At 38.2% G+C, this 24,952-nt stretch overlaps 1 protein-coding gene across 1 annotated transcript; it reads left to right on the top strand.

Annotated features, from left to right (window-relative positions):
• The first annotated feature begins 15,563 nt into the window (after positions 1-15,563).
• Positions 15,564-21,447, top strand: LOC127965539 (G-protein coupled receptor 183-A). The gene is made up of 2 exons (XM_052566371.1): positions 15,564-15,739; positions 16,717-21,447. The coding sequence occupies exon 2, from the start codon at positions 16,734-16,736 to the stop codon at positions 17,847-17,849; it is 1,116 nt and encodes a 371-aa protein (XP_052422331.1). The 5' UTR covers positions 15,564-15,739; positions 16,717-16,733; the 3' UTR covers positions 17,850-21,447.
• Positions 21,448-24,952: the final 3,505 nt, after the last annotated feature.

Here is a 24,952-nt window from a genome sequence, read left to right as displayed (position 1 = left end):
ACGTTCCTCTATATGAAGCATGGACATGGTTAGACAAAGGAGTCACAGTGGATTCATCTGGATGCTGAACTAAAGAGGGGAAGTATGTCGCTTCCGAATCCCTGCTGCCATATTTGGCTCAACATATACACAATTTGGGTCACAGTGGTCCAGCAACGATGAATCACAGGTTCTTAAATCAATGGGGGAATCCAAAATTCAGAAATGTAGCCACCAAAATGGTCAAGGGATGTGTTACATGTCATAAAAATAATGATGCGTCAGCAGCAGCTACAGCAGCAACACATACTCCAGCTCCACCAGGACCATTTCATCACCTGCAAGTTGATTACATATGGTTGCCTCCTTGTAAGGTAAAAACTGATGTTTTGTTAGAATTGGACAAGTTCTTTAGATGGTTTGAAGCTTATCCAACAGGGTGTGCTACAGCTGCACATACTGCTGTTTTGTCACTGATTTCATTCCCAGATGGGGATTACCAGATTGCATCGACTCAAGGTACACACTCCACAGGACAGGTAGTAAAGGAAGTGCCTAAAATGTTGAAAATTAAGTGGAATCTTCACTGCCCTATAGGCCACAAGCATCAGGACAAGTTGAACGAGAAAACAGAACTATCAAAACCAGGCTAAGCAAAATGCATCAGAAAGGAGTACCATGGTTTGAGGTGCTGCCAGCAGTACTGTGTAGTAGGAGAGCGTAACCTAACAGATACTAGAAAAGGTGGTATCCTCACAATTATATTCCTTCTTAGAGTATAATGGTATATGTGAGGATTTCCAGTCAGGATTTAGACCGTATCATAGTACTGAGACTGCTCTCCTTAGAGTAACAAATGATCTGCTCTTATCATCTGATCGTGGGTGTATCTCTCTATTAGTTTTATTGGATCTTAGTGCTGCGTTTGACACAATTGACCACAACATTCTTTTGCATAGACTTGAACACTTTGTTGGCATCAGTGGAAGTGCATTAGCATGGTTTAAATCGTACTTATATGACCGCCATCAGTTCGTAGCAGTGAATGAAGATGTATCATATCGATCACAAGTGCAGTATGGAGTACCTCAAGGCTCAGTACTAGGGCCGCTACTCTTCACGCTTTATATGTTACCCTTGGGAGATATCCCTTGGTGTTAGTTTTCACTGTTATGCTGATGATACGCAGCTCTATATTTCCTCCCAGCCTGGTGAAACACACCAATTTGAAAAACTAATGGAATGCATAGTCGATATAAAAAATTGGATGACGAGTAATTTCTTACTGCTAAATTCAGAAAAAACAGAGGTGTTAATCATAGGGCCTAAAAACTCTGCTTATAATAAACTAGAACACTGTCTAAGACTTGATGGTTGCTCTGTCAATTCTTCGTCATCAGTTAGGAACCTAGGTGTGCTACTTGATCGCAATCTTTCCTTAGAAAGCCACGTTTCTAGCATTTGTAAAACTGCATTTTTCCATCTCAAAAATATATCTAAATTACGGCCTATGCTCTCAATGTCAAATGCAGAAATGTTAATCCATGCATTTATGACTTCAAGGTTAGACTATTGTAATGCTTTATTGGGTGGTTGTTCTGCACGCTTGGTAAACAAACTACAGCTAGTCCAAAATGCAGCAGCAAGAGTTCTTACTAGAACCAGGAAGTATGACCATATTAGCCCGGTCCTGTCCACACTGCACTGGCTCCCTATCAAACATCGTATAGATTTTAAAATATTGCTTATTACTTATAAAGCCCTGAATGGTTTAGCACCTCAGTATTTGAATGAGCTCCTTTTACATTATACTCCTCTACGTCCGCTATGTTCTCAAAACTCAGGCAATTTGATAATACCTAGAATATCAAAATCAACTGCGGGCGGCAGATCCTTTTCCTATTTGGCGCCTAAACTCTGGAATAACCTACCTAACATTGTTCGGGAGGCAGACACACTCTTGCAGTTTAAATCTAGATTAAAGACCCATCTCTTTAACCTGGCATACACATAACATACTAATATGCTTTTAATATCCAAATCCGTTAAAGGATTTTTAGGCTGCATTAATTAGGTAAACCGGAACCGGAAACACTTCACATAACACCGTACTTTCTACATCATTAGAAGAATGGCATCTACGCTAATATTTGTCTGTTTCTCTCTTGTTCCGAGGTCACCGTGGCCACGAGATCCAGTCTGTGTCCAGATCAGAGGGTCACTGCAGTCACCCGGATCCAGTACGTATCCAGGCCAGATGGTGGATCAGCACCTAGAAAGGACCTCTACTGCCCTGAAAGACAGCGGAGACCAGGACAACTAGAGCCCCAGATACAGATCCCCTGTAAAGACCTTGTCTCAGAGGAGCACCAGGACAAGACCACAGGAAACGGATGATTCTTCTGCACAATCTGACTTTGCTGCAGCCTGGAATTGAACTACTGGTTTTCGTCTGGTCAGAGGAGAACTGACCCCCCAACTGAGCCTGGTTTCTCCCAAGGTTTTTTTCTCCATTCTGTCACCGATGGAGTTTCGGTTCCTTGCCGCTGTCGCCTCTGGCTTGCTTAGTTGGGGTCACTTCATCTACAGCGATATCATTGACTTGATTGCAAATAAAAACAGACACTATTTCAACTGAACAGAGATGACATAACTGAATTCAATGATGAACTGCCTTTAACTATCATTTTGCATTATTGAGACACTGTTTTCCAAATGAATGTTGTTCAGTGCTTTGACGCAATGTATTTTGTTTAAAGCACTATATAAATAAAGGTGATTGATTGATTGATTGAACAGAGCAAAAGGACTGAGCCCTAATGAGATTACTACAGCATGCCCAGTTGAGATCCCCAGTGTGATTTATCTTAGAAATGCTGATGTACATGAATATGAATATGATATTATATGATATGAATATGAATATGATATGAAGCCTCAGATGCCCTGATAACTTACTGTGAAAACCTCACAAAGGCAGTGCAGAGTGCCAGAGAGAGAATTGATGGTCATGACAAAGTCATTCAGAGACAAGCTGTTAGAGACTAAGTGGCACAGACACAAAAAGTGATGTTGATTACAGCAGCTTTTGTGTTTCATCAGGAAAGTAAAACCTGGACTCATGTTTCACACTTTAAAGTTGTTCCCCCACCTACAGGGATGGGATAGGACACACAGACCAGTGAGGAGCCCAGGAAAGAACTGAATGCATCAGGCATCGGGTGCCAATCCTGCAGTGAAGATCCCCCTCATAGGCCTTCCCCCACCCACTTGTCCATCCTTACCTCACTGTTCTTTAGGCATCGCGGAAATTAAGAAATAGGGAAATAAGAAACAACAATAGCAGACTTAAATTGAACAGAGGATACAACCCTAATGTTCGCAGTCTTTTACAACAAATGGTGATCTGTCATTGTTTGTTCTCTTTCTTACTCTGTGCAGATACCACTTGATGGCTGTCCTGAGACCAATACGCACCATACGTGGGTGGTTGTTCAGCAGCCTTAGTAAACAAACTACAGCTAGTCCAAAGTGTAGCAGCAAGAGTTCTTACTAGAACCAGGAAGTATGACCATATTAGCCCGGTCCTGTCAACACTGCACTGGCTCCCTATCACACATCGTATAGATTTTAAAATATTGCTTATTACTTTTAAAGCCCTGAATGGTTTAGCATCTCAGTATTTGAGTGAGCTTCTTTTACATTATAATCCTCTATGTCCGCTACGTTCTCAAAACTCAGGCAATTTGATAATACCTAGAATATCAAAATCAACTGCGGGTGGCAGATCCTTTTCCTATTTGGCACCTAAACTCTGGAATAACCTACCTAACATTGTTCGGGAGGCAGACACACTCTTGCAGTTTAAATCTAGATTAAAGACCCATCTCTATAATCTTACACATAACATACTAATATGCTTTTAATATCCAAATCCGTTAAATGATTTTTAGGCTGTATTAATTAGGTAAACCGGAACCGGGAACATTTCCCATAACACCCAATGTACATGTTAAATCATTAGAAGAATGGCATCTACGCTAATATTAGTCTGTTTCTCTCTTGTTCCAAGGTCACCGTAGCCACCAGATCCAGTCTGTAACCAGATCAGAGAGTCACTAGAGTCACCTGGATCCAGTACGTATCCAGACCAGATGGTGGATTGGCACCTAGAAAGGACCTCTACATCCCTGAAAGACAGCGGATACCAGGACAACTAGAGCCCCAGATACAGATCCCCTGTAAAGACCTTTTCTCAGATGACCACCAGGACAAGACCACAGGAAACAGATGATTCTTCTGCACAATCTGACTTAGCTGCAGCCTGGAATTGAACTGCTGGTTTCGTCTGGTCAGAGGAGAACTGACCCCCCCAACTGAGCCTGGTTTCTCCCAAGGTTTTTTTTTCTCCATTCTGTCACCGATGGAGTTTCGGTTCCTCGCCGCTGTCGCCTCTGGCTTGCTTAGTTGGGGTCAATTCATCTACAGCAATATAGTTGACTTGATTGCAAAAATGCACAGACACTATTTAAATTGAACAGAGATGACATCACTGAATTCAATGATGGACTGCTTTTAACTGTCATTTGCATTATTGACACACTGTTTTCCTAATGAATGTTGTTCAGTTGCTTTGACGCAATGTATTTTGTTTTAAGTGCTATATAAATAAAGGTGACTTGACTTGACTTGACTTGACTTGACCAACCTCATCACCTGCGTATGAAGCCATCACCTCTAAAAGACTACTAGACCCACTACTGAGCCAACTGTCATGGAAGAAATATTAAATACACAATGCAGAGAATCACATACCGAACTTCAGTCATCCATCAACATGATCAAGATTGCCGTACTAGTAATCATCATAGACATTGCACAAAGAATAGACTCCAGGAACAACATATTCTTACAGCTGATGAATATGTCAAGAAACATCTTGTTTGCTGGAAAGAACGTTTCCATGCCTCATCCAACTTTGGTAGGATCAGGAATCCCATGGATAGCACACCTAATTTCTTACTGTGATACCTGCACATTTGGCATTGTCACTAATGGAATTTTCAACCAAAGCACATCTCATGTCGTGACTGCTCCTCAAGCCTCACCATGTTGCACTCCAGGTTTAAGGTCCTGCAGTTTGATGTCAACCTCACCTGTTATGACTTACTCTTACCAATGACATAAAGTTGGTGTGTTGAACAGCTTTCCTTATACTTAAAGATTTGGGGGAAATTCCCAGTGCTGCATGTGGTTTCAGAAATAAAATGGCATTTAAATGTCACTAAAGACAGAAATTTCATCATCCACACAACAAAAGAATGAGGATGTGGAAGTATGTATTACGCAAACTCGATCCTTCCCTACGCTATTTAATGTGAACCAATGGTGCAGGATCCCCCTCCAACAGGCATGTTTTGGCTATGCTGTACCTCCTACCACAAACACAGAAGATGGCTGCACTCCAGAACTCACTTGTGCACAAACATGGTGGTCAAGAACTCTTGGAACATTAATCCCATCTTATGGTGTCATGCAGGCACTTGATCAAGTTAGAAGCTTATCAAATTGGATCCAACAGAGAACTTGAACAAAATTCAACAAGACATTCTTGATCTTTCAGCAAAATTACACCAGATGACTGAAGACAATTCTTCATGGTTCAGAAACCTGTTAGGTAAACCCTGGCTGTGGATCAAGTAAATAGAAATTCTGCTGTTGTTTTTCCTACTGGTGTACTATCTATGGGTCCACAGTATTAAGTGTTTAATTCAACAACTGACCCACGCCCATCACAGGGAAATGACAGTTCCAACCAGAAAAGATTATTACCCGTAAGAATTACACAGACCCAAAATGCCATTTGTCACTACAGACAATCAGCACACAGCAAGTGGTATATGCCTGTAATGATCACAGTTTACATGAATGAACTTTGTCTAAATTTGAATTTTGTGAGAGTTCTTAAAACTCTCAAAGGGGGAAATGTGGAATACAAATTTGTAAAATGTTAAATCTAGGTTCCAATGTAATAGTATATAACTGCAAAAGTTATGTACTTTGTGTCTTACGATTTGAGGTAAAAAAAGTTCAGATTCAGGTTCAGATTTCTAAAAAGATCAAATCAGGAAGCCCAGGTTTCTGAGATAATGACCTTTTGTGTTTCATGCTCTTCCTGACCACTTTACTTTTTAAGCTCATGGAACAGATGTACCTTTGTCTGTGAGATAATGTGGCAGTATGGTGATGCTGACAGACTGATTGGACTAGCACCTAAGGATTTGAATGACACTGTAATGCTGATGAGATCAAGGCTGGGAAAATGCCAGTGTTGGGCTGATTCCTTTACTTCATTTGCATTTTATGGGTTAGATTGTGTCCACCTCTACTGAATGTATCCCTCCCCCTTTAATGGATATAATTGACAAAGTATTACTGCTTTAGTTAGCCATGTAGAGAATTCTCAATAAAGAGTCCTGCTGAAGATACCCAAGAGTCTCCTGACCTTCCCTTTTGAGTTTCCAACACTGCAAAATACATCTTGTTTAATGCCCCCGTGCTGATTGCCCCTAACTTTGACCTACAATTTAAACTGCAGGTTTACTGAAGCAACAGCATATTAGAGGTAAGTTAGCGCTGCTCCCTAAATTAGATTTTGTTTGTTATTTCAGGCCTTGCTCTCTCCTGAGCTATTGCTCCCTATCTTTTTATGTGCTTTTTCATTGTGCTTTTTATTTTGTAAAGTCTGTGTCATCTTCAGTCTGGGACAGAGGAGGGAAGTCTTTTTATTATAATTTTTTTATTTAATTTTTTTTGTTGTTTATGCTTTTTTCTTTGCAACTTCCCTTCAAAAACCCCTAGACAGAAGGGGAATGTATCAGAAACACACATTTTCAAAATCAGGCAGCAAAATGGGTGGTTCTGTACAACTAAAAATAGCTGTCACAGGATTGCGCGCGTTCGTCTCTGACGCAGCTGATGTGATGTCTCCTTAGGACATGTGACCAGTACTGCTAAAGTGAAGTAGCTTTACTTTTCTGTAGTTTTTAAATGGCTCTCTGCATCTTACCAACGGCATTACCTGAGCAGTTGAAGGCTGTGTATTTATTTCATGGATGGAGCAGAAATGTCAGTGTATAAGAGGGCTTTTACACTGGGCTCGTTTGCTGCGGTCTGACCCTGAGCCCGGCGCCGCCCGCAGCATTGGTTTGCTTTTACACTAGGCTTGTTTGATTGTTTGAGATGAGTAAAATCTGCGCAGAACCGATCAACACTGTGCACGAGCATGAATCCTGCGATAGCCATCTTTGATCTCACAGGTGTCAGATCCACTACGAGAAGAGAGATCTGTCCGGCTTGCCTGCACTTTGTTCACTCCTCCTCTCACTGTAGCCGTCTACTCTAGCATACATTTCAGGCGAGGCAAGGCGCATCTCAGACTAGCCTAGTATATCGCAGGATTCACGCTCGTTCACAGTGTAGCTAATAAACTGGATGTAATTCAAGTTCTGTTGCTTTTATACGAAAATAAATAAAACGAACAAGACACCCATTTAATTACATACCAAAGACGTGTTTATCAATATTTTTTTCTTTAATACAGACATATGTGTTTTTATATATTTATTTATTTATTTATAAAAATTAAATTACATAACCCATAGAGATCGCACTGTCAGATAGTTTGGGAATATTCACACATAACACATACACATGAAACATGATATTAGAGTTTTAAAATCAAACATTTTAAAAGAGAGTATTACATCACAGTTGTTTAAACCAATGAGCATTAAGCTGTGTCATCAGCAAGTCTTTTCCCATCATGCTTTTGATCAGCGCAGTCGGTGGAGAGCAAACTGTGCCCGACTGCAGAATCTGACACGTGCGCCTTGCGCTCGCGAGAGATTTTTGACATGCGTCAGCATGACATCAGAGCAAGGCGGACGTAACTCAGACACTTTTCTAATCCGCATGCATCTCACGGTGATCACCGGTGATCAGTTCTGCGCAGATTTTGCTCATCTCAAACAAGCCTATCCACTACAAGAAGAGAGATCTGTCCGGCTTGCCTTCGCTTTGTTCACTCCTCCTCTTGCTGCAGCCGCCTACTCTCGCATACATTTCAGGCGAGGCAAGGCGCATCTCAAACAAGCCTAATGATATCGACAGTGTTACGCATGCGCGGGATACTTTACTTCCTGAACAAGTGCGCTTGCACATTCACGCAGACCACGCAACAGTTCGGAAGCAATCGAACTCAGACCACGTTCTCCAGGTAGTCTCGGGTTCGGTACTCCAGTGCGCACCAGTTCTTCTTCAGTTCTCTCTTCACAGCAGTTTAGTCAGTGTACTGTTTGAGTAAATGAATTACTCTGGGATATTGGTTTGTTTGAAGTCAGAGGGAGTGTCAGCCACATTAAAAAAGTTAACAGCTTAAGTAATTTGTGGATTAATGCGTATTGGAGATGCAAACCCTTAAAAACTATTAATTTGGTGAACTGGTTCAAAAAGATCCGGTTACATTGAATGATTCGTTCGCGAACCGGATATCACAAACTGCTTTGTTTTGAACTCTCTCTCACTACAGACATGGACGAGAAGACAATGCTGAATACAGTCGTAGTTTTTGCCATTTTTGGACCAAATTGTATTTTTGATGCTTCAAAAAATTCTAACTGACCCTCTGATGTCACATAGACTACTTTGATGATGTTTTTCTTACCTTTCTGGACATGGACAGTATACCGTACACACAGCTTCAATGGAGGGCCTTAGAGCTCTTGGACTAAATCTAAAATATCTTAAACTATGTTCCAAAGATGAACGGAGGTCTTTCGAGTTTGGAACAACATGAGGGTAAGTTATTAATGACATAATTTTGCTAACCCTTTAAGCTAGCATCTAACAATGGACAAAAGGTATTTTATTTCAAGCATTTAAAGAATTTGGGAGAAGAGATTATTTAAATAATCCTGTGAATGCACTTAAAGTGTTCAGAATCGAATTGTTGTAATCAAATTGAATCAGATTTAATTGTGAATGGAATCCAAAAATTAATAAGTGCGTTCGACTTAACCGATCGCAGTCTGACTTGAAGCAGCACATGGCGGTTAGAAATGTTATCTGACTTGAACTGAACTGACGCTGTCGCCACATGACTGTCACGTGTGGCATCAAAGTACCGCGAGAGTGTTTTCGCGAGCAGCCGGCTGACTCAGCCGCCGCAGTTTCTTCAGAGCGGCTGCAGGAGCGCTGATGACGACACAGCTGTTTCACGATTGGCCAGATTCACCACATGACAATGATCACGTGTGTTTCGGGTTAGTCAAAGCATTTCAGTTCCAATAATAGCAACAAATCTGTGGTTTTAGAACGGTAAAAGCTTTTAAATGTAGTCGCACTGTTGTATTGAGTCCCGTTTATCATACAACACTGATAAAAGCATGTATGCCCCACTGTATTAGTATTTAAATAGTCTATGTTTATGTTGAACTTTATTATTGAAAATATGGTGCTGCTTCTATCAAAAATATAAGCAAGTAGTATGTAAAAACAGTTTCTATTGCTCGTGAAAACATTTCTAAAACGTTGGTGTATGTATTTTACAAATACTGCATTAAATTCACTTTATCTGTGACAAAGTATGCAAACACCATGTGAGTGTCACTAACAGGAGCTGAAGATGTCTGACATGTCTGTTTTCAACTCCGCCCCCGACTGCAAGCCGTTACTCCACTCGCCAATCGCTGTCTGTAGCCGAGCTTCAAGTCGAACGCACCCATTCTTGAATCGAATCGAAAACCTACGAATCATGAATCAAATCGAATCACTGCCTACCCAAAGATTCACAGCCCTAGCCGCATCCATTTTTAGGGGAAGAAAAAGGTGGATAGAACCACTTAATGGTCATTTCAAGTCAGAACTGCTGTGACTCATACAAAACCAGCTTCACATAAAATGTATCATATTACGAAAAAAAAAAACCCACACTTTAAGTGCTACTTAGTAGATATTTCACATTGATTATGCTACTTAATGTACATGGCGCTACATATTTCACATCTTGCAAAAAAAGTTCCCACAGTTACATTTTCGTCATGAGATCAATATCTTTTTTCATGTTTAGAAAAATAAATACATTCCCACAGGTTTAGAACAATTTGAGGGCAATGGCGGAGCGAGGGGTGGCCATAGCCACAACTCAAAACTGTAGTTCCTTTTTTTTTTACTTAACAAGAAATGCATTTATTAAGATGCAGAACCCCCTTATCTCTTTATGATCACATCAAACGGAAGAATTATCAGACAAGCACTTCAGCTTCGCCTCAGCATTAGGCGCAAGTAAAAAAGCTACAGTAGCCAATGGACATTAGTAGAACAACTGTGAACTGCAGTGTGATGAGATGTTGTTAGAATTTATGTCAGTTAAACACACTTTCCTGTTCCATTAGCCATTTTAATGTGCTCTACGCACACACTCTTCAACTGTATGCAAATATGTGGCACACGCTCTATATCACTTAATCATAAATAACCTGCACAAGAACCTGTGAGCATACATAGCTTGTAAGTCATTACAATTATCAACCAATGGACTTGCAAACTGCATGTATATGCAGCACAAAAGAACGTCTCTCAAATGCATGTGGGCCTACTAAAATATATTCTGCAATTCGAGATCACAAAATAAGGCACAATCTGATATGAATTTTTTATTTATGATTTAATGCACAGATAAATGTGAGCACAGTGCACTTATACTAGAAAACATGTGAAAAGTATGCCATTTAAATGCATAAATAACTCATTTTATATTCTGGCATTTATGTGTACTGTTGACTTCTGGCCTTTTTCACATTTTTATCACTATCTGCATCTCATCCATTAGTATGCTATACTGGAAAGCAGTCATTTTAGTTTTGAGAAGCTGACATAGCAATAAAGTTTTAATGAGTCTCTTTATTAAAATACCTGGAGGTGAGGAATAATAATAAAAAAAAATAATTGTCATGTTTACTCAGCATTACTTGATCTAATTCTCAAATATCTCATTTAGAGTTAAATGGAAATTGATTGTGCTTTGTTGTGTTTTAGGAACTAAAACAATCCAGTACATTATAATCAAACACATTTTTATATTGATATAAAGAAGATTTCTGTGCAATCCCAGACTGGTTGCTGTCCCCTCCCTAGCCACCACTATGAAAACATCCTGGCTTCGCCGCTGTTTGAGGGTGAGTAAATAATGACAGCATTCTCATTCTGGGAGGAACTATCTCTTTAAGTGCATTTAAATCACTTTGGTCAAAGCAAAATGTCAATGTAGTTTTTACAAATGCAGTTGCATTGTTTTTAATTACATTTCTAAAGATGATGTAAACTAAATGTTATATTCTAACATTAAATACTTTGTAATTGTATTTTATACATGCAACTTAACATGTCATTGTAAATTTAAATTTGAGCAAGACACCTAACCCCAGCTGCTCCCGACGAGCTGGATGGCACCTTGAATGGCTGACACCACAGTCGGTGTGTGAATGAGTGTGTGAATGGGTGAATGGAGGCAAATTGTAAAGCGCTTTGGATGGGCATGTGATCTGTTGAAAGCGCTATATAAATGCAGTCCATTCACCATTTTACCATTTACCATTTAAATGCTTTCATGTTATTGTCAATAAAAAGAAAGAAATATCAAATAAAAAGAAGTAATTTCATAAATGCTGCATCCATTGTATCCACCATGGTTAATGTTTTTTTTTTTTTTTTTTTTTCACTGACATGGCTATAATCCAGGGCAGGGATTCCCACTCATAATAAGGACTTTTTATGTTATATTTTTTATTTGACTTTTTATGTTAGTTCAATGATATTTACAAGTGATTATTTATTTATAGTGATACATTTTTCTGATTTAGGGACATTTTCCCCAAATAAGAAGATGAAGTCACTAAAAATGTTTTGCAAGTACTAAAACATTCAGAGTTGTCAACATTTTACAGTTCAAAGAAACCAGATAAAAAGGTGTGAAAACAACCCCCGCAAATTCCTTTTTGCTCACTATGTCAGCAGAAGACAGCATTCTAAAGCGTCATCCACTGCGAACATCTCAACATTTATGCGCCACTCTGTCTCTTGAACCAAGTTTATGGAGCATGAATTTCAAAACACGTACTGTACTATACAAAAAGTTAAATATTAAAAACAAAAATTCAGCATACAAATCATCTACACTCACCAGCAACTTTATTGGTTTGCCTGTTCAACTGCTAGCCAATGGAAATATCTATTCAGCCAATCACTTGGCACTGTTGGCAGCAACTCAGTACATTAAGGCATATACATGGTGAGCTTGACTTAATTTCACACTTAAGTGTTTTCAGAATGGAGAATAAAGATGATTTAAGTGACTCTGAACGTAGCATGGTTCTTGTTGTCAAACGAGCTGGTCTGAGTATTTCAGAAACTGCTGATCTACTGGGAATTTCACAGAAGAACATCTAGGGTTACTGCGTATGAGAAAATATTCAGTTAGTGGCAACTCTGTGGGTGAAAATTATTAGTTGATGGCAGAAGTCAGAAGTGAATGGCTAGAATGCCTCAAGCTGATTGAAAAGCAACAGTAAAACACAAAAGCAGAAGAGCAAGGGCTCACCAAAACTGGACACCAGAAAATTGAAAAAAAGGTTACGTGGTCTGATGAATCTTGATTTCTGCTGCAAAATTCAGATGGTAGGGTCAGAATTTGGCGAAAGCATCATGAAAATAAGGAACTATCCTGCCTTGTATCAACGGTTCAGGCTGCTGGTGGTGGTGTAATGGTGTCAGGGATATTTTCTTGGCACAATTTGGGTGCCTTGGCACCAATTGAACATTGTTTAAATGCCACAGCGTACCTAAGTATTGTTGTTGATCATGCCCATCCCTTTATGACCGCCCCTTTATGACCGCAGTGTGCATCTTGTGATGGCTATTCCAGCAGGATAATGAACCATTTTACAAAACTCATCTCAAACTGTTTTCTTGAGCATGCCATTGGCCTAGAGTTCACTACATATACTCAAATAGCCTCCATAGTCACCAGATCTCAATCCAGTAGAGCACCTTTAGCATTTGGTGGAGAGTTACAATAGCGATGCACAGCCAATAATTCTGCAGCAAACATGCTGTGCTATGCTATCATGTTAATATGGACCAAAGTCTCTGTTTCCAGTACTCTGTTGAATCTATACTATGAAGAGCCGAGACAGTTCTGAAGTCCAATACAGTGCTAATAAGGAGTAGATAGATTTAAATATAGATTTCCTCTTTTTAACAACATTAATTCACAGGTCCTTGACACTCCTAACGTCTACTTCACGCTTTTACTTACCAACAAGTAAAAAGTCAGACTTAGCTGCCAATCAGCCCAGTTAACCTTTAACTCAGATATGCTGAAAGTAGACAATTTGTGTCACATTTGATTACAACCTGTACTGAATTACAAGAAAGGAATCATCGTCGTCTGTATTATCTTGTTAAAAGATCACAGTGAGGTAAGGTGAAGGTCTTTTCAAATGAAAGATTCTGTGATGGTAAGTCTGGTTAAAACTTTTAAGTGCTTTGCTGACACTCAAAACAACTGAGCTCTCTTTTGCTATGAGTCAAAACTGAAACTTCTGTCTAGTGTGCTTAAGAAATGAAACAATTTCAGCTAGCATTCTTCCAGTCTCTGTGGTGTTTGTGGCCCAAATGATATTGTTGGGACAAAATTGCAGCGAGAAATCGATTATAAAATATTTGATTTGACATTTTGTTTTATATGAAACTAATAGTAACAAATCTCTTGCTGTATTATTTTAAAAGCACCAGCTCTTAATTTAGAAGCCAAGCAGACACATTCAGTCCGTTTTTCCATGTCTTTGACTCAAGTCATCCAGTTCATTCATTCAGACACAGACAGACTCATGAAACCCTACGTGATGTACAGTAGGTAGAGTGCGTTGACCAAAGTAGCTTTACAGCACATTTTTGACAAATACAATCTTCCAATGGTAATGTGCAGTAAAGTGTAATGCTCATGGATCATCCCTTGATGTGTTTAACAACCTTCCAGAAAGCTAAAATAACCAAATATAATTTTATGTAAATTTATCAGTATAAATAAAAACAAGAATCCAGTGACATTCTGTAAGCTGAAGAGTTTAAACAGAGGGTTCCTGAGGCCACAGCAGGTGTGAAAACCACCCTAAAGTGCACGAAAAACACCACCGGGAAATAGTTAGCAGCTATGTATGCCATACCCTAGATGTGAGAAATTATTGCTTACACATTTGAAAAATGTGTTTTTCTCGTGTGTGCAGAAGCAGCAGGTGTGTATACCAGAGTTGAACAGAGGTCAATCTGTAGATAGCAGAAACTGAAGTCATCATTTAATGTGTCAGAAAATATCCTTAAAAATTTAATAAAATAAATCACCAAAGTTAGAACAGTGATTTTTTTTACAAAGCACATATTTGTTTCAGAGACTTTCATGCCCTTGTGCATAAATGTACACTGACATTTAGCCTTATGCAGTCACACACAAACATAAAAAATGGGACTCCCCGCATTGGAGAACTCAGTTATTCTGGAAAAGTTCTGAACATTGTCACACCACATGAAAAAAAAGGGTGCTTCAGATTTAGGTAATAGGTGACTTCACAGGAATTAATTAGTCATTGCTTTTCATGCAATAGAGTGTTCGCATATATGGAAATAAGATTACAAATATTGATAGCACACATTTAAAGAGCACTGGAAATCTTTATCAAGTCAATAGAATAGTATCTGTGGGGACAGAGAGCAGCCGGAAATTACCTTTTAATTTTCTGCTTAGTAAAAGTAGAAAAGCTTAGAAAATATTGTAAACAACATGAAAAACTTCAACTTTATATGTATTACTGAGAATATACAACCTTTATATAATAGAAATTGTGAGGAAATAAATCATGCCATGCGGCTTGTATTCTCAACTTTAATTACAGTAGTTACGTAAAGCTATAAAGCACGCATTTGTGTTCTTGAATTAATCGAAACCTTGTTTGAGTAGTTGCCTACAGGTGCAAATAGGATGTTTCAAACTTAACAGGAAGTCTTTCAAAAGCTTGCAGATGTAATTTTCTAATTCTATCAATAGAACGAAGAACTGGGCCTTTTCACAACTTCTGTCACACCCAACAATGCTGCAAACCGCATGATAAAGAATCAAAATAACACATTTCATCAAAACTTAAAAAAAAGTTTCCATTAAATTCTTCCATACTAATTCACAATTAAAACGATATAATAAAGGAAGCTGGATTCTTCCCCACTAATTAATACATGAATATATGTTTAAAATAAATAAATATCCTTTTTTCTCTACTCACAAATTCAGTGTCTAAATGTAATTATTAAAGTAAACCTTAACAGGGGTTATAAAATCTTTTTGCGTTTCGTCCTTCTGAAACCACAGCTGAACACAGAGGACACGTGTAGGAAGGCAATTTACATGTGACAGTGAAAGGTGCTCACTCAGAAGAGAACCACTGAGGAAAAAAAAGGGCAGATCTTGCTCAGAAATACAGGAAATTATGTCGTCGGTATGGTTACAAAAACAGAGTGGAGCATTTCATTGCTCAGTCGGGTGTGTAAGAAAACGTGGTCAATACCAAGACCAGGAGGTGCCACTTTTCACACTGCAATGATCAGACCAATTGACACAACACAGACACAAAAACTGGGGCACAAGAAGTTGGTAAGTACATATGTTTTAATAATAATGTTTGTGAAGGACTAATTGAAACTCTTTTGCTGGATCAAACAAAAGTTACTTAATCATCAATACTCTTGGAAACAGATCAGTAGAAATTTGCAGATTTTGTATATTTTTAAGCTGTTTTGATCAGTTCTTCCTTTAGTTAGCATATGTGAAATAATGTTCAAGCTGAATTTTTATATTAATTATGAATGTATTAATTTTTATAATAATAATGTATTTAAATGGATAGAAGGGTGATAGGAAATATCCATTCTAGTTTGCTGCATTGCTTCAGAGCATGTGATAGAGCATGAGCATGCTGGCAGATGGATGATTCATTAACATACCACAAATCTATGCATTGCATGGTTTCTATTCTACAGTGAAGCAATTGTGAATGATTGCAAAATGCTAAAACAGCATATAGAAAATATGTGGTTTCTTCTCAATCGCTTTTAAATCCGAAAAAGTGGACATAAGCTTTGCAGAAGTATACTAACCATTGCACAGTCATTGTTACCTAATCACAGAAAACTGTGTTCTACTCAGAAGTGGTTTTCTAGAAGTCAAGGTCTTTGTGAGGGTGCAGAATTTGGGCAGTTGTAGGACTGACAGGAAACACCTTTCGCTGCTCCAATGGAGTGCAGTGCTTATCTGGACTTCCTGTCTTCACATCTGCACTGATGATTGATTAAAACTTCCTTTGCCTTTCACAGCGGTATCACAGCATGTAAAAATAATTTGACACATTCAGAAAAATTTTGTTATAGTGAGCAGTGAGTATGGGGGTAGGTGCTTTGAAACCACAGGTGGGTAATGGCATTTCCTTTGCCTGCATTTGTATGGCCGTTACAAAAAAAGACACTAACTGCTTACACTTCCTTAGTGAAACAACAATGTGTAACCTGATTCAAGCATGGATTGATTTTTTTTTTTTCAGTTCTGTAGTAATGTATCTGTGTTCCCTTTTGCAGATTTCATAACTGACCCCATGGAGATAGAAGTAGATTCAAACACCACCCACAATGACTCAGACACCTGTACCAACCTGTATGACCATCGTGACTGGGCACAGTATTTCCTGCCTACAGTGTATTCTCTGATTTGCATTGTGGGTCTATTGGGCAATGTGTTGGCATTGCATGTCATCTGGCCTAATTTAAAAAAACTCAACTCCACAACTCTGTATTCTGCCAACCTGGTGGTGTCGGACATCTTGTTTTTGCTTGCTCTGCCCTTGCGTACGGTTTACTATGCCAAGGGGTTCCACTGGCCAATGGGGGAGGGTTTGTGCAAAGCCGTGGCGCTGCTGTTCTACATCAACATGTACGCCGGTGTCAACTTCATGACTTGTTTGAGCGTGGACCGTTTTATTGCAGTGGTGCTGCCGCTGCGCTTCTCCCGATTCCGAAGGGTTCAGAAGGTGCGGTACATCTGTGTTGCCGTATGGGTCCTCGTATTGATGCAGACCCTGCCTTTGTTGTCGATGCCCATGACGAACGTGGAAAAAAGTGGTCACATAACGTGTATGGAATATCCCAACTTTGAGAAGATTGACAACCTGCCTGTCATGCTCATCGGTGCCGTGGTGCTTGGCTTCGGCATCCCTGTGATCACCATCCTGGTGTGTTATTCTGCACTGTGCTCCAAGCTCCGCCTCCTGGCCAAGTCTAATAAATTGACAGAGAAGTCGGGTCGTAGTCGCAAAGCCATCGGCGTGATTTGCGCTGTCATTCTTGTGTTTGTGGTGTGCTACACCCCTTACCACGTCGACCTTCTGCAGTACATGATCAGAAAGCTGCGGTATAAGCCAGACTGCTCAGAACTGCATGACTTTCAGATCTCCCTTCACATCACTGTCTGCTTAATGAACCTTAACTCGTGTCTGGATCCCTTTATCTACTTCTTTGCCTGCAAGGGATACAAGAAGAAGGTACTCAAACTGCTCAGGAAACACGTGAGCATGTCCTTCTCGAGTGTGGTCAGGACGTCGCCTGAAGGCTCCTCCAAAGACGTGTTTGCTAATGACAAAATCCATATGAGCTCCAGAAGCACTCAAAAAGAGAGGAGCAGTGTGCTGTTGAGCACCAGCAATGGTTTTGAATAATAAACAACAACAACAACAAATGCAGTTCACTGTCTATATGAGACTGTTTCTTACATTGGGATTACTTTTTACACACTGTTCAAGTTATTGTTTCAGATGGTTGTTAATATTTTGTTTTGCTGTTTAAAGATTATTGCACATTTGTCCTACATATTGCAGTTCATTTGAGTGAATTTGTTCTTAATTTTTTTTAATTGATCTTTTGAATAATAATAATATTAAAGCTGCAAGCAGTGATGAAAGGGTTTTCGTACCCGGGCTCACTGCCATCTGATGGCTTCAAAGAGACTGGGAACAGTGAGCAATATGCATTTAAAGAGGCAAATATAAAAGGAATGGGTCAAAGTAATTTATATGTGCCAAACTTCCTGATGCCAGCTGGTGGAGCTATGTCTATAACTGAACATTGGCATGCAGATGTCTTCAGACCAGTACTTTTATTAAACATATGAAGTTTGGTGCAGATTGAACATTGTATAATTAAGTTAGTATAAAGCATGACATATCATGTTGTAAATAGGTGGCCCTATGATTATATCTGAATATTGGCCATTAGATGTCTTCAGACCGGAACTCTTACCAAATATGTGAAGTTTGGTACAGATTGGACATTGCATGTTTAAGTTAATGTAAAACAAGTCATTTCTTGATAACAGAAGGTGGCGCTATGATGAATTGGAATTGTGATGGGATATTGGCATTTAGATGTGTCCGGGCCTGGACTCTTATTGAACTTGTAAAGTTTGGGGTAAGTGAGTTAGAGTTAGAACAACTTCTATTCCCATAGCGAAACATTGAACTTTGTCACGCTGCCACGGACACACCCTTTAATAAAACTCGAGATCTTCAGAATTTAACACCACAAAGACATTTAGATTAGACTGAAAAATAAAATTATGTTGATGTCATTAAATCTTTAAGGAGGAGTTTGTTACAGAGTAAAACATGTTACTTCCTGTTGCAAGCAGATGGCGCTATAACATTTTTTTTTAAATCCATTTTTGCCACTTCTGGAGTGTGTGCAAAATTTCATGAGCATGTTTAGGGTCTCAAAAATGCGATTTATTTTGGATAATAATAATAATAATAATAAATGGAGCAACTCCAATAGTGTCCTCTCACCTCTGTCCTTGGGCCCTAAATATAGCTGATATATATATATATATATATATATATATATATATATATATATATATATATATATATATATATATATATATATATATTAGGGGTGTAATGGTTCACAAAATTCACGGTTCGGTTCGATACGATACACTGATGTCACGGTTCGGTTCGGTTCGGTTCGGTTCGGTACGTTTTAGATACAGCAAAATGTAAAAACATCTCAACTTTTCAGAATGCTGCAAGCGCACCGCGGGTCATGTGACAAGAACTAACCAATCAGCTTCATCCTTTCCCGTAACAACGTTGAAAACTCAGCCAAGATGAAGGAACAGCTGTTCACAGTTGTATATGGATTGCAATTTTGAAATAAATTTAGTAGCAGAGCTACTGCAAGCGATTTTTAGAGCTGCAAATCCATTTATCATTCGCTGAAATTTCCGCGTCTCATGGAGAGAGCACGTCATTGTTGCTTAGCAAAGACAGACGCCTCATGAGCGCTTCTGCCCGAGCGCTTTGGAAAGGAGGAGAAAGACGCGCTTAGCGTTTTCCACGCGTTTTTAGGCGCGATATGTGAACGGCCCCTAAGGCGCTCGCTCACTCAGCACGCGCTGAAGGCTCGTTGCAAAATGTCTAATGCATTTAACAGACCAGAAATATAAGTCTATAACCCTGTAATATAACCCTGTCATGTTGCAGATGCGACATACCGTTGTTTTTTTATCCACCACTCTCTTGCCATCACCATTATAGCTTAAAGGGAATCCAAAGTGCACCCAAACACCAGACCTGTTGGTTACTGGAGGATCTTCTTTTTTCTGGTATGTTAAACACATTGGCCATTTTGCAACGAGCCTTCAGCGCGTACTGAGTGAGCGAGCGCCTGACTGAGTAGTACCCTAACATAAACATATAAGTTGGTGTTTTTTTCTTCTTCGGGAGTGTCAGGGGCGTTGCCTGTTACGTCGTTTGGGTTATTGGGCTACCTTGTTGAACGCATATCATTATATTTCTCTTTTTTTTTTTTTTTTTTTTTTTTTTTTTTTTTAATATAATGAATTAGTCCAACGAACCGTTCGGTATACATAATGCGTACCGCGTACCGAACCGAAAGCGTCGTACCGAACGGTTCAATACGAATACGCGTATCGTTACACCCCTAATATATATATATATATATATATATATATATATATATATATATATATATATATATATATATATATATATATATATATATATATATATATTCAATTCATGTTTATTTGAATAGCGCTTTGTACGATACAAATCATTGCAAAGCAACTTTACAGAAAATTAATTTTCTACAATATTTAGAAGTCAGTGGTGACTTTCAGTGTATGTGCATATGGCAACTTTCTGAAAAATTAATACGACGCTATTAACAGCAATCACACATGCAGCATTATTTGGTAGTTCTGTATGTTGTTTTGGGGTTAGCATCATCTGGGGTCCTCTGAGGGTCAGCAAGCATCATCTCTTCTCAGGTGTTCTGGATCCAGACTGGAGCTTTTGTAAATCCCATGGCAAAACAGAGAAACAAATAGAGACATAATTAGCATATCTGCTGTTCCAACCAAGTAAAATTAATTGTTTAACCCAAGCTAAAGAATAATGTGCCTTTGATCAGATACAACTGCAGTCACAAATTATGAGATGCATTATTTGAATGGTTGGTGAAACAGATGTGTTTTAGTCTAGATTTAAACAGAGAGAGTGTGACTGAACCCCGAACATTATCAGGAAGGATAATCCAGAGTTTGGGAGCCAATTGCAAAAAAGCTCTACCTCCTTTAGTGGACTTTGCTATCCTAGGAACTTCCAAAAGTCATGGTGGTTGGGATGATTTCAGTTTATACCAGTGACTCAAATTTTCTGATTCCAGTCATTCAGACACTTTTGATACTTAATCATTCCAACACTGAGATGTGACCAATGAGTCACTGAATTACTCTTTTTGTTTTGACTGAGGTCTCTGACTTTAGAAGTATGCTATTGGTTGGTGATTTTAGTTGTCCTTAAATAGTACAGCACAAGCACGTACTATTATAATGTACCGTGCACATAAGTGAGCAAGAACAATCATGACCAAAACCCCCTTAAGTGAGCTGTCTTACTGGAAAGAGTCACACTTTTATCTTAGTGTTTCTTATGCAGCATTAATAGTGTCTCAGGATGATAAACCTGGCAATCACACTGACAATGTCATCATATATTTAAATCAGCCAGAAGAGCTTCCAAAGCACACAGCAAGACTTGCCTGGATTTATTATGTTCAATTTGGAGCTATTTTAAAGCAACATATGATCAAGATGGATACATTTGAATTTAAATGATGTTATTTAATTTTGACCAACAAGTAGATATGTTTACATGGGCACCTTTCATTACAATTGGAAAGAATGAAACAGTGTTTAAATGAACGTTGAATAAAGTTATCAGGTTTACATGTTAATTGTGACTTTTTTGTTTCAACTGTGCCACTAGTCCAACATAAAAACAGATTACTAGGGTCAATGTAAATGAAATGAACGGTAATAATTATTTACAGACAAAAGTACCTGCTAAAGCAACAGTATCTCTGTTGTCCACTAGGGGATGCACAGGGTAAAAAACACTGTTTTATTTGGGGGTTATTTCAATGTAGATTCAATATCAATATGTGTATACTGTAATACTTTGTAATATTTTTAGCACCATTTAAAAGTTTAATTTAATTTCAGTATTTGCTAGCATTCGTTGTGTGTAATTGTGCGAGTATAATTAAAAAAGGATGCAAGTTATTAACTTTTTTAATTTCTCATTTAAAAATCTAGTGTTTAATCATGTCTAAATAATTGTTCAAATGAAGAACTTAAAAATAAGTTAGAAAGTATGACTTATAATATTCTAGATATATTTAGTAGAGAGCCATACAGTTACCTGGTGGGTAAACAATGTCATTACAATGTTTTTATTTATTTATTTTTTACCACAAAATTACTCGAATTGCATTGGAATTTAAAACCATTTTCTCTTTTTTAACCTTAAATACTACACTAATTTCTATATAAATAATATAAATATTATAAATATATATTTTAAGTCATTAGGCTAATGGACCATAATAATTGTACAAATAGTATTTAGTAACAAAAGAACTCCTCAAAATATTAAATGAAATTATTGAACTAAACTATACAACTTTTTTAACTGAAAAAAATATTAAGCTGTATGGTCACATTATAAGCAATATCCGAGGGTTAAGAAAACCATATTAATGTTGCTTCTCCATCACACTCCAGGATAAAATGATACAGTAAATGCCATCAACATAATAATCAATACATAATATGCTGTAATGTTTACCAGAAATAGCTGCAAATACCTGTATAATGAAGCTGTCGTATATCTATTAAAATGTATTGTCAACGCTGGTTTGTTTGGAGAGCTCCATGAACCACGTGACTGCGTGGCGATGCCGGCGAGATCGATGCTTGTCGCAACTCAGTGTTTCGATGGCTCTGAATCACTACATTAATGCCAAATTAAGTGCCACATTATGGTATTTATTGTTTGAATTTAGTATTAAAACATGCAAAATTTGAAAGCTGAGTATTTGTTTCATTTCGCAAGTAGGGTTACCAATTTGGCATGAGATTTAGCCTACATGGGCATAGTGAGAGCATGAGACAGAGCCAGGGAGCGTGTTTGATGCCAAATGCGTAAGAGTTGGCAACCCTGCTTTAGTTCAAAAGTTAAGTTGTAGTGGCTAGTATTACTAAAAGATAATCTTTCTACAACAATCAACTTGAGAAAATATACAGGCTAATCGAAGAGTTCAAATGTACTCTGGTGAAATGGTGCCATTGTGTGGGGTGTGTGTGTTTGTTTACAGTACAGGTGCTGGTCATATAATTATACTATTATCAAAAAGTTGATTTATTTCACTAATTCTATTCAAAAAGTGAAACTTGTATATTATAATCATTCATTACACACAGACTGATATATTTCAAATGTTTATTTCTGTTATTTTTGATGATTATAACTGACAACTAAGGAAAATCCCAAATTCAGTATCTCAGAAAATTAGAATATTGTGAAAAGGTTCAATATTGAAGACACCTGGTGCCACACTCTAATCAGCTCATTAACTAAAAACACATTCAAAGCCTTTAAATGGTCTCTCAGTCTAGTTCTGTATGCTACACGATCATTGGGAAGACTGCTGACTTGACAGTTGTCCAAAAGACGACCATTAATTGACACAATTGAAAGAAGCGTCTAAAGACAAAAAGGACTGGACTGCTACTGAGTGGTACAAAGTTATGTTCTCTGATGAAAGTAAATTTTGCATTTCCTTTGGAGGAAGAGAGGAGAGGCACACAATCCACGTTGCTTGAGGTCCAGTGTAAAGTTTCCACAGTCAGTGATGGTTTGCGGTGCCATGTCATCTGCTGGTGTTGGTCCACTGTGCTTTCTGAGGTCCAAGGTCCAAGGTCAACACAGACCTTTTAGAGCACTTCATGCTTCCTGCTGCTGACCAACTTTATGGAGATGCAGATTTCATTTTCCAACAGGACTTGGCACCTGCACACAATGCCAAAGCTACCAGTACTTGCTTTAAGGACCATGGTATACCTATTCTTAATTAGCCATCAAACTCACCTGACCTTAACCCCCCTAGAAAATATATGTGGTATTGTGAAGAGGAAAATGCGATATGCCAGACCCAAGAATCCAGAAGAGCTGAAGGCCACTATCAGAGCAACCTGGGCTCTAATTACACCTGAGCAGTGGCACATACTGATCGACTCCATTCCACGCCGCATTGCTGCAGTAATTCAGACAAAAGTAGCCCCAACTAAGTATTTAGTGTTGTACATACTTTTCATGTTCATACTTTTCAGTTGGCCAAGATTTCAAGATTTTTCTGATTCAACTGAATATACATTTTATATAACCGACTTTAAAGTTATGACCAGTCTTAAAAAAAATAATAATAATAATCTGTCCATTCACAGTTACTGGTCCAAAATTTTATTTTAGTCTTGACAAAGATCTTAAAGCCTGGTCAATTTTGAATTCAATGCAATAACAATAAATAGCCAGAAGAGGGAGCCACAAAGCCAAACGTGAAGATTATGAACACTGCAACAGATGTCACTTCTTCCCTTTTACATGGGGAACTTTGTGCATGCTTATATTGATATATCTTATCATATCATATCATGGTGCTCCATCAGTTCATGATGAAAAACCAGAGTGCTAATATAGAGAGGTTTGTAGATTTATTTGTTTATAATCATTATAAAACTTGTTGTGATTGGAGGAACCAATCACAACAAGTAAAAAATAATAATTAGTATGAATTAGTAGAAAATAATTAGTATGACAACTGGCCAAATAGTTTAGATTCTAAAGTGAAGTGAAAGAGTTTTACAGTGACACCACAGACAAAAACAGGAAAAAGTTCAAGACAAATACGAGGCAACTTGACCAAGACCCCAGAGAAGCAGAACAGCAGATGCAGGGGGAGTTGTGGTTTGCTAAACTTTGCAAAAATATATGGAAGTTGCTGTGTTGCTTCAAACCTACTTGAAATGATTGTTTTACAGGAAAAGGGACACACACAATCTGAACCTTCATAAGAAAGATAGAAAAATCTTTTAAACTTTTTAGGCCTGGAGATTCCCTGTCTGAAACAGTAAAAAAGTCTATAAAACAAACTATGTTTTATTTTATCTAATTATAATAATGACTTTATTAATATCATCTGTTTACCCATCTACCTTTATCTCCTAGTATTACAGGAACATAATGATAAAACCCATTAAAAATTAACACAATATTATGTATTACTTGTTATGTATGACAGCTCAGATCACAGTGCCTCAGTTTCTGAATCTCAAGTCCGTCTCTATGGCCTTCATCTCATATTTCCATATAAGTCTACACAAACAATGAGATTACATCAT

Source organism: Carassius gibelio, chromosome B9 (assembly GCF_023724105.1).
Source record: "Carassius gibelio isolate Cgi1373 ecotype wild population from Czech Republic chromosome B9, carGib1.2-hapl.c, whole genome shotgun sequence".
Classification (NCBI taxonomy): domain Eukaryota; kingdom Metazoa; phylum Chordata; class Actinopteri; order Cypriniformes; family Cyprinidae; genus Carassius; species Carassius gibelio.
This window is presented reverse-complemented; position numbering and strand designations above follow the sequence as displayed.

Coding starts and splice junctions, on each gene's coding strand:
- LOC127965539 (XM_052566371.1), top strand. CDS start 16,734: ATGGAGATAGAAGTAGATTCAAACACCACCCACAATGACTCAGACACC.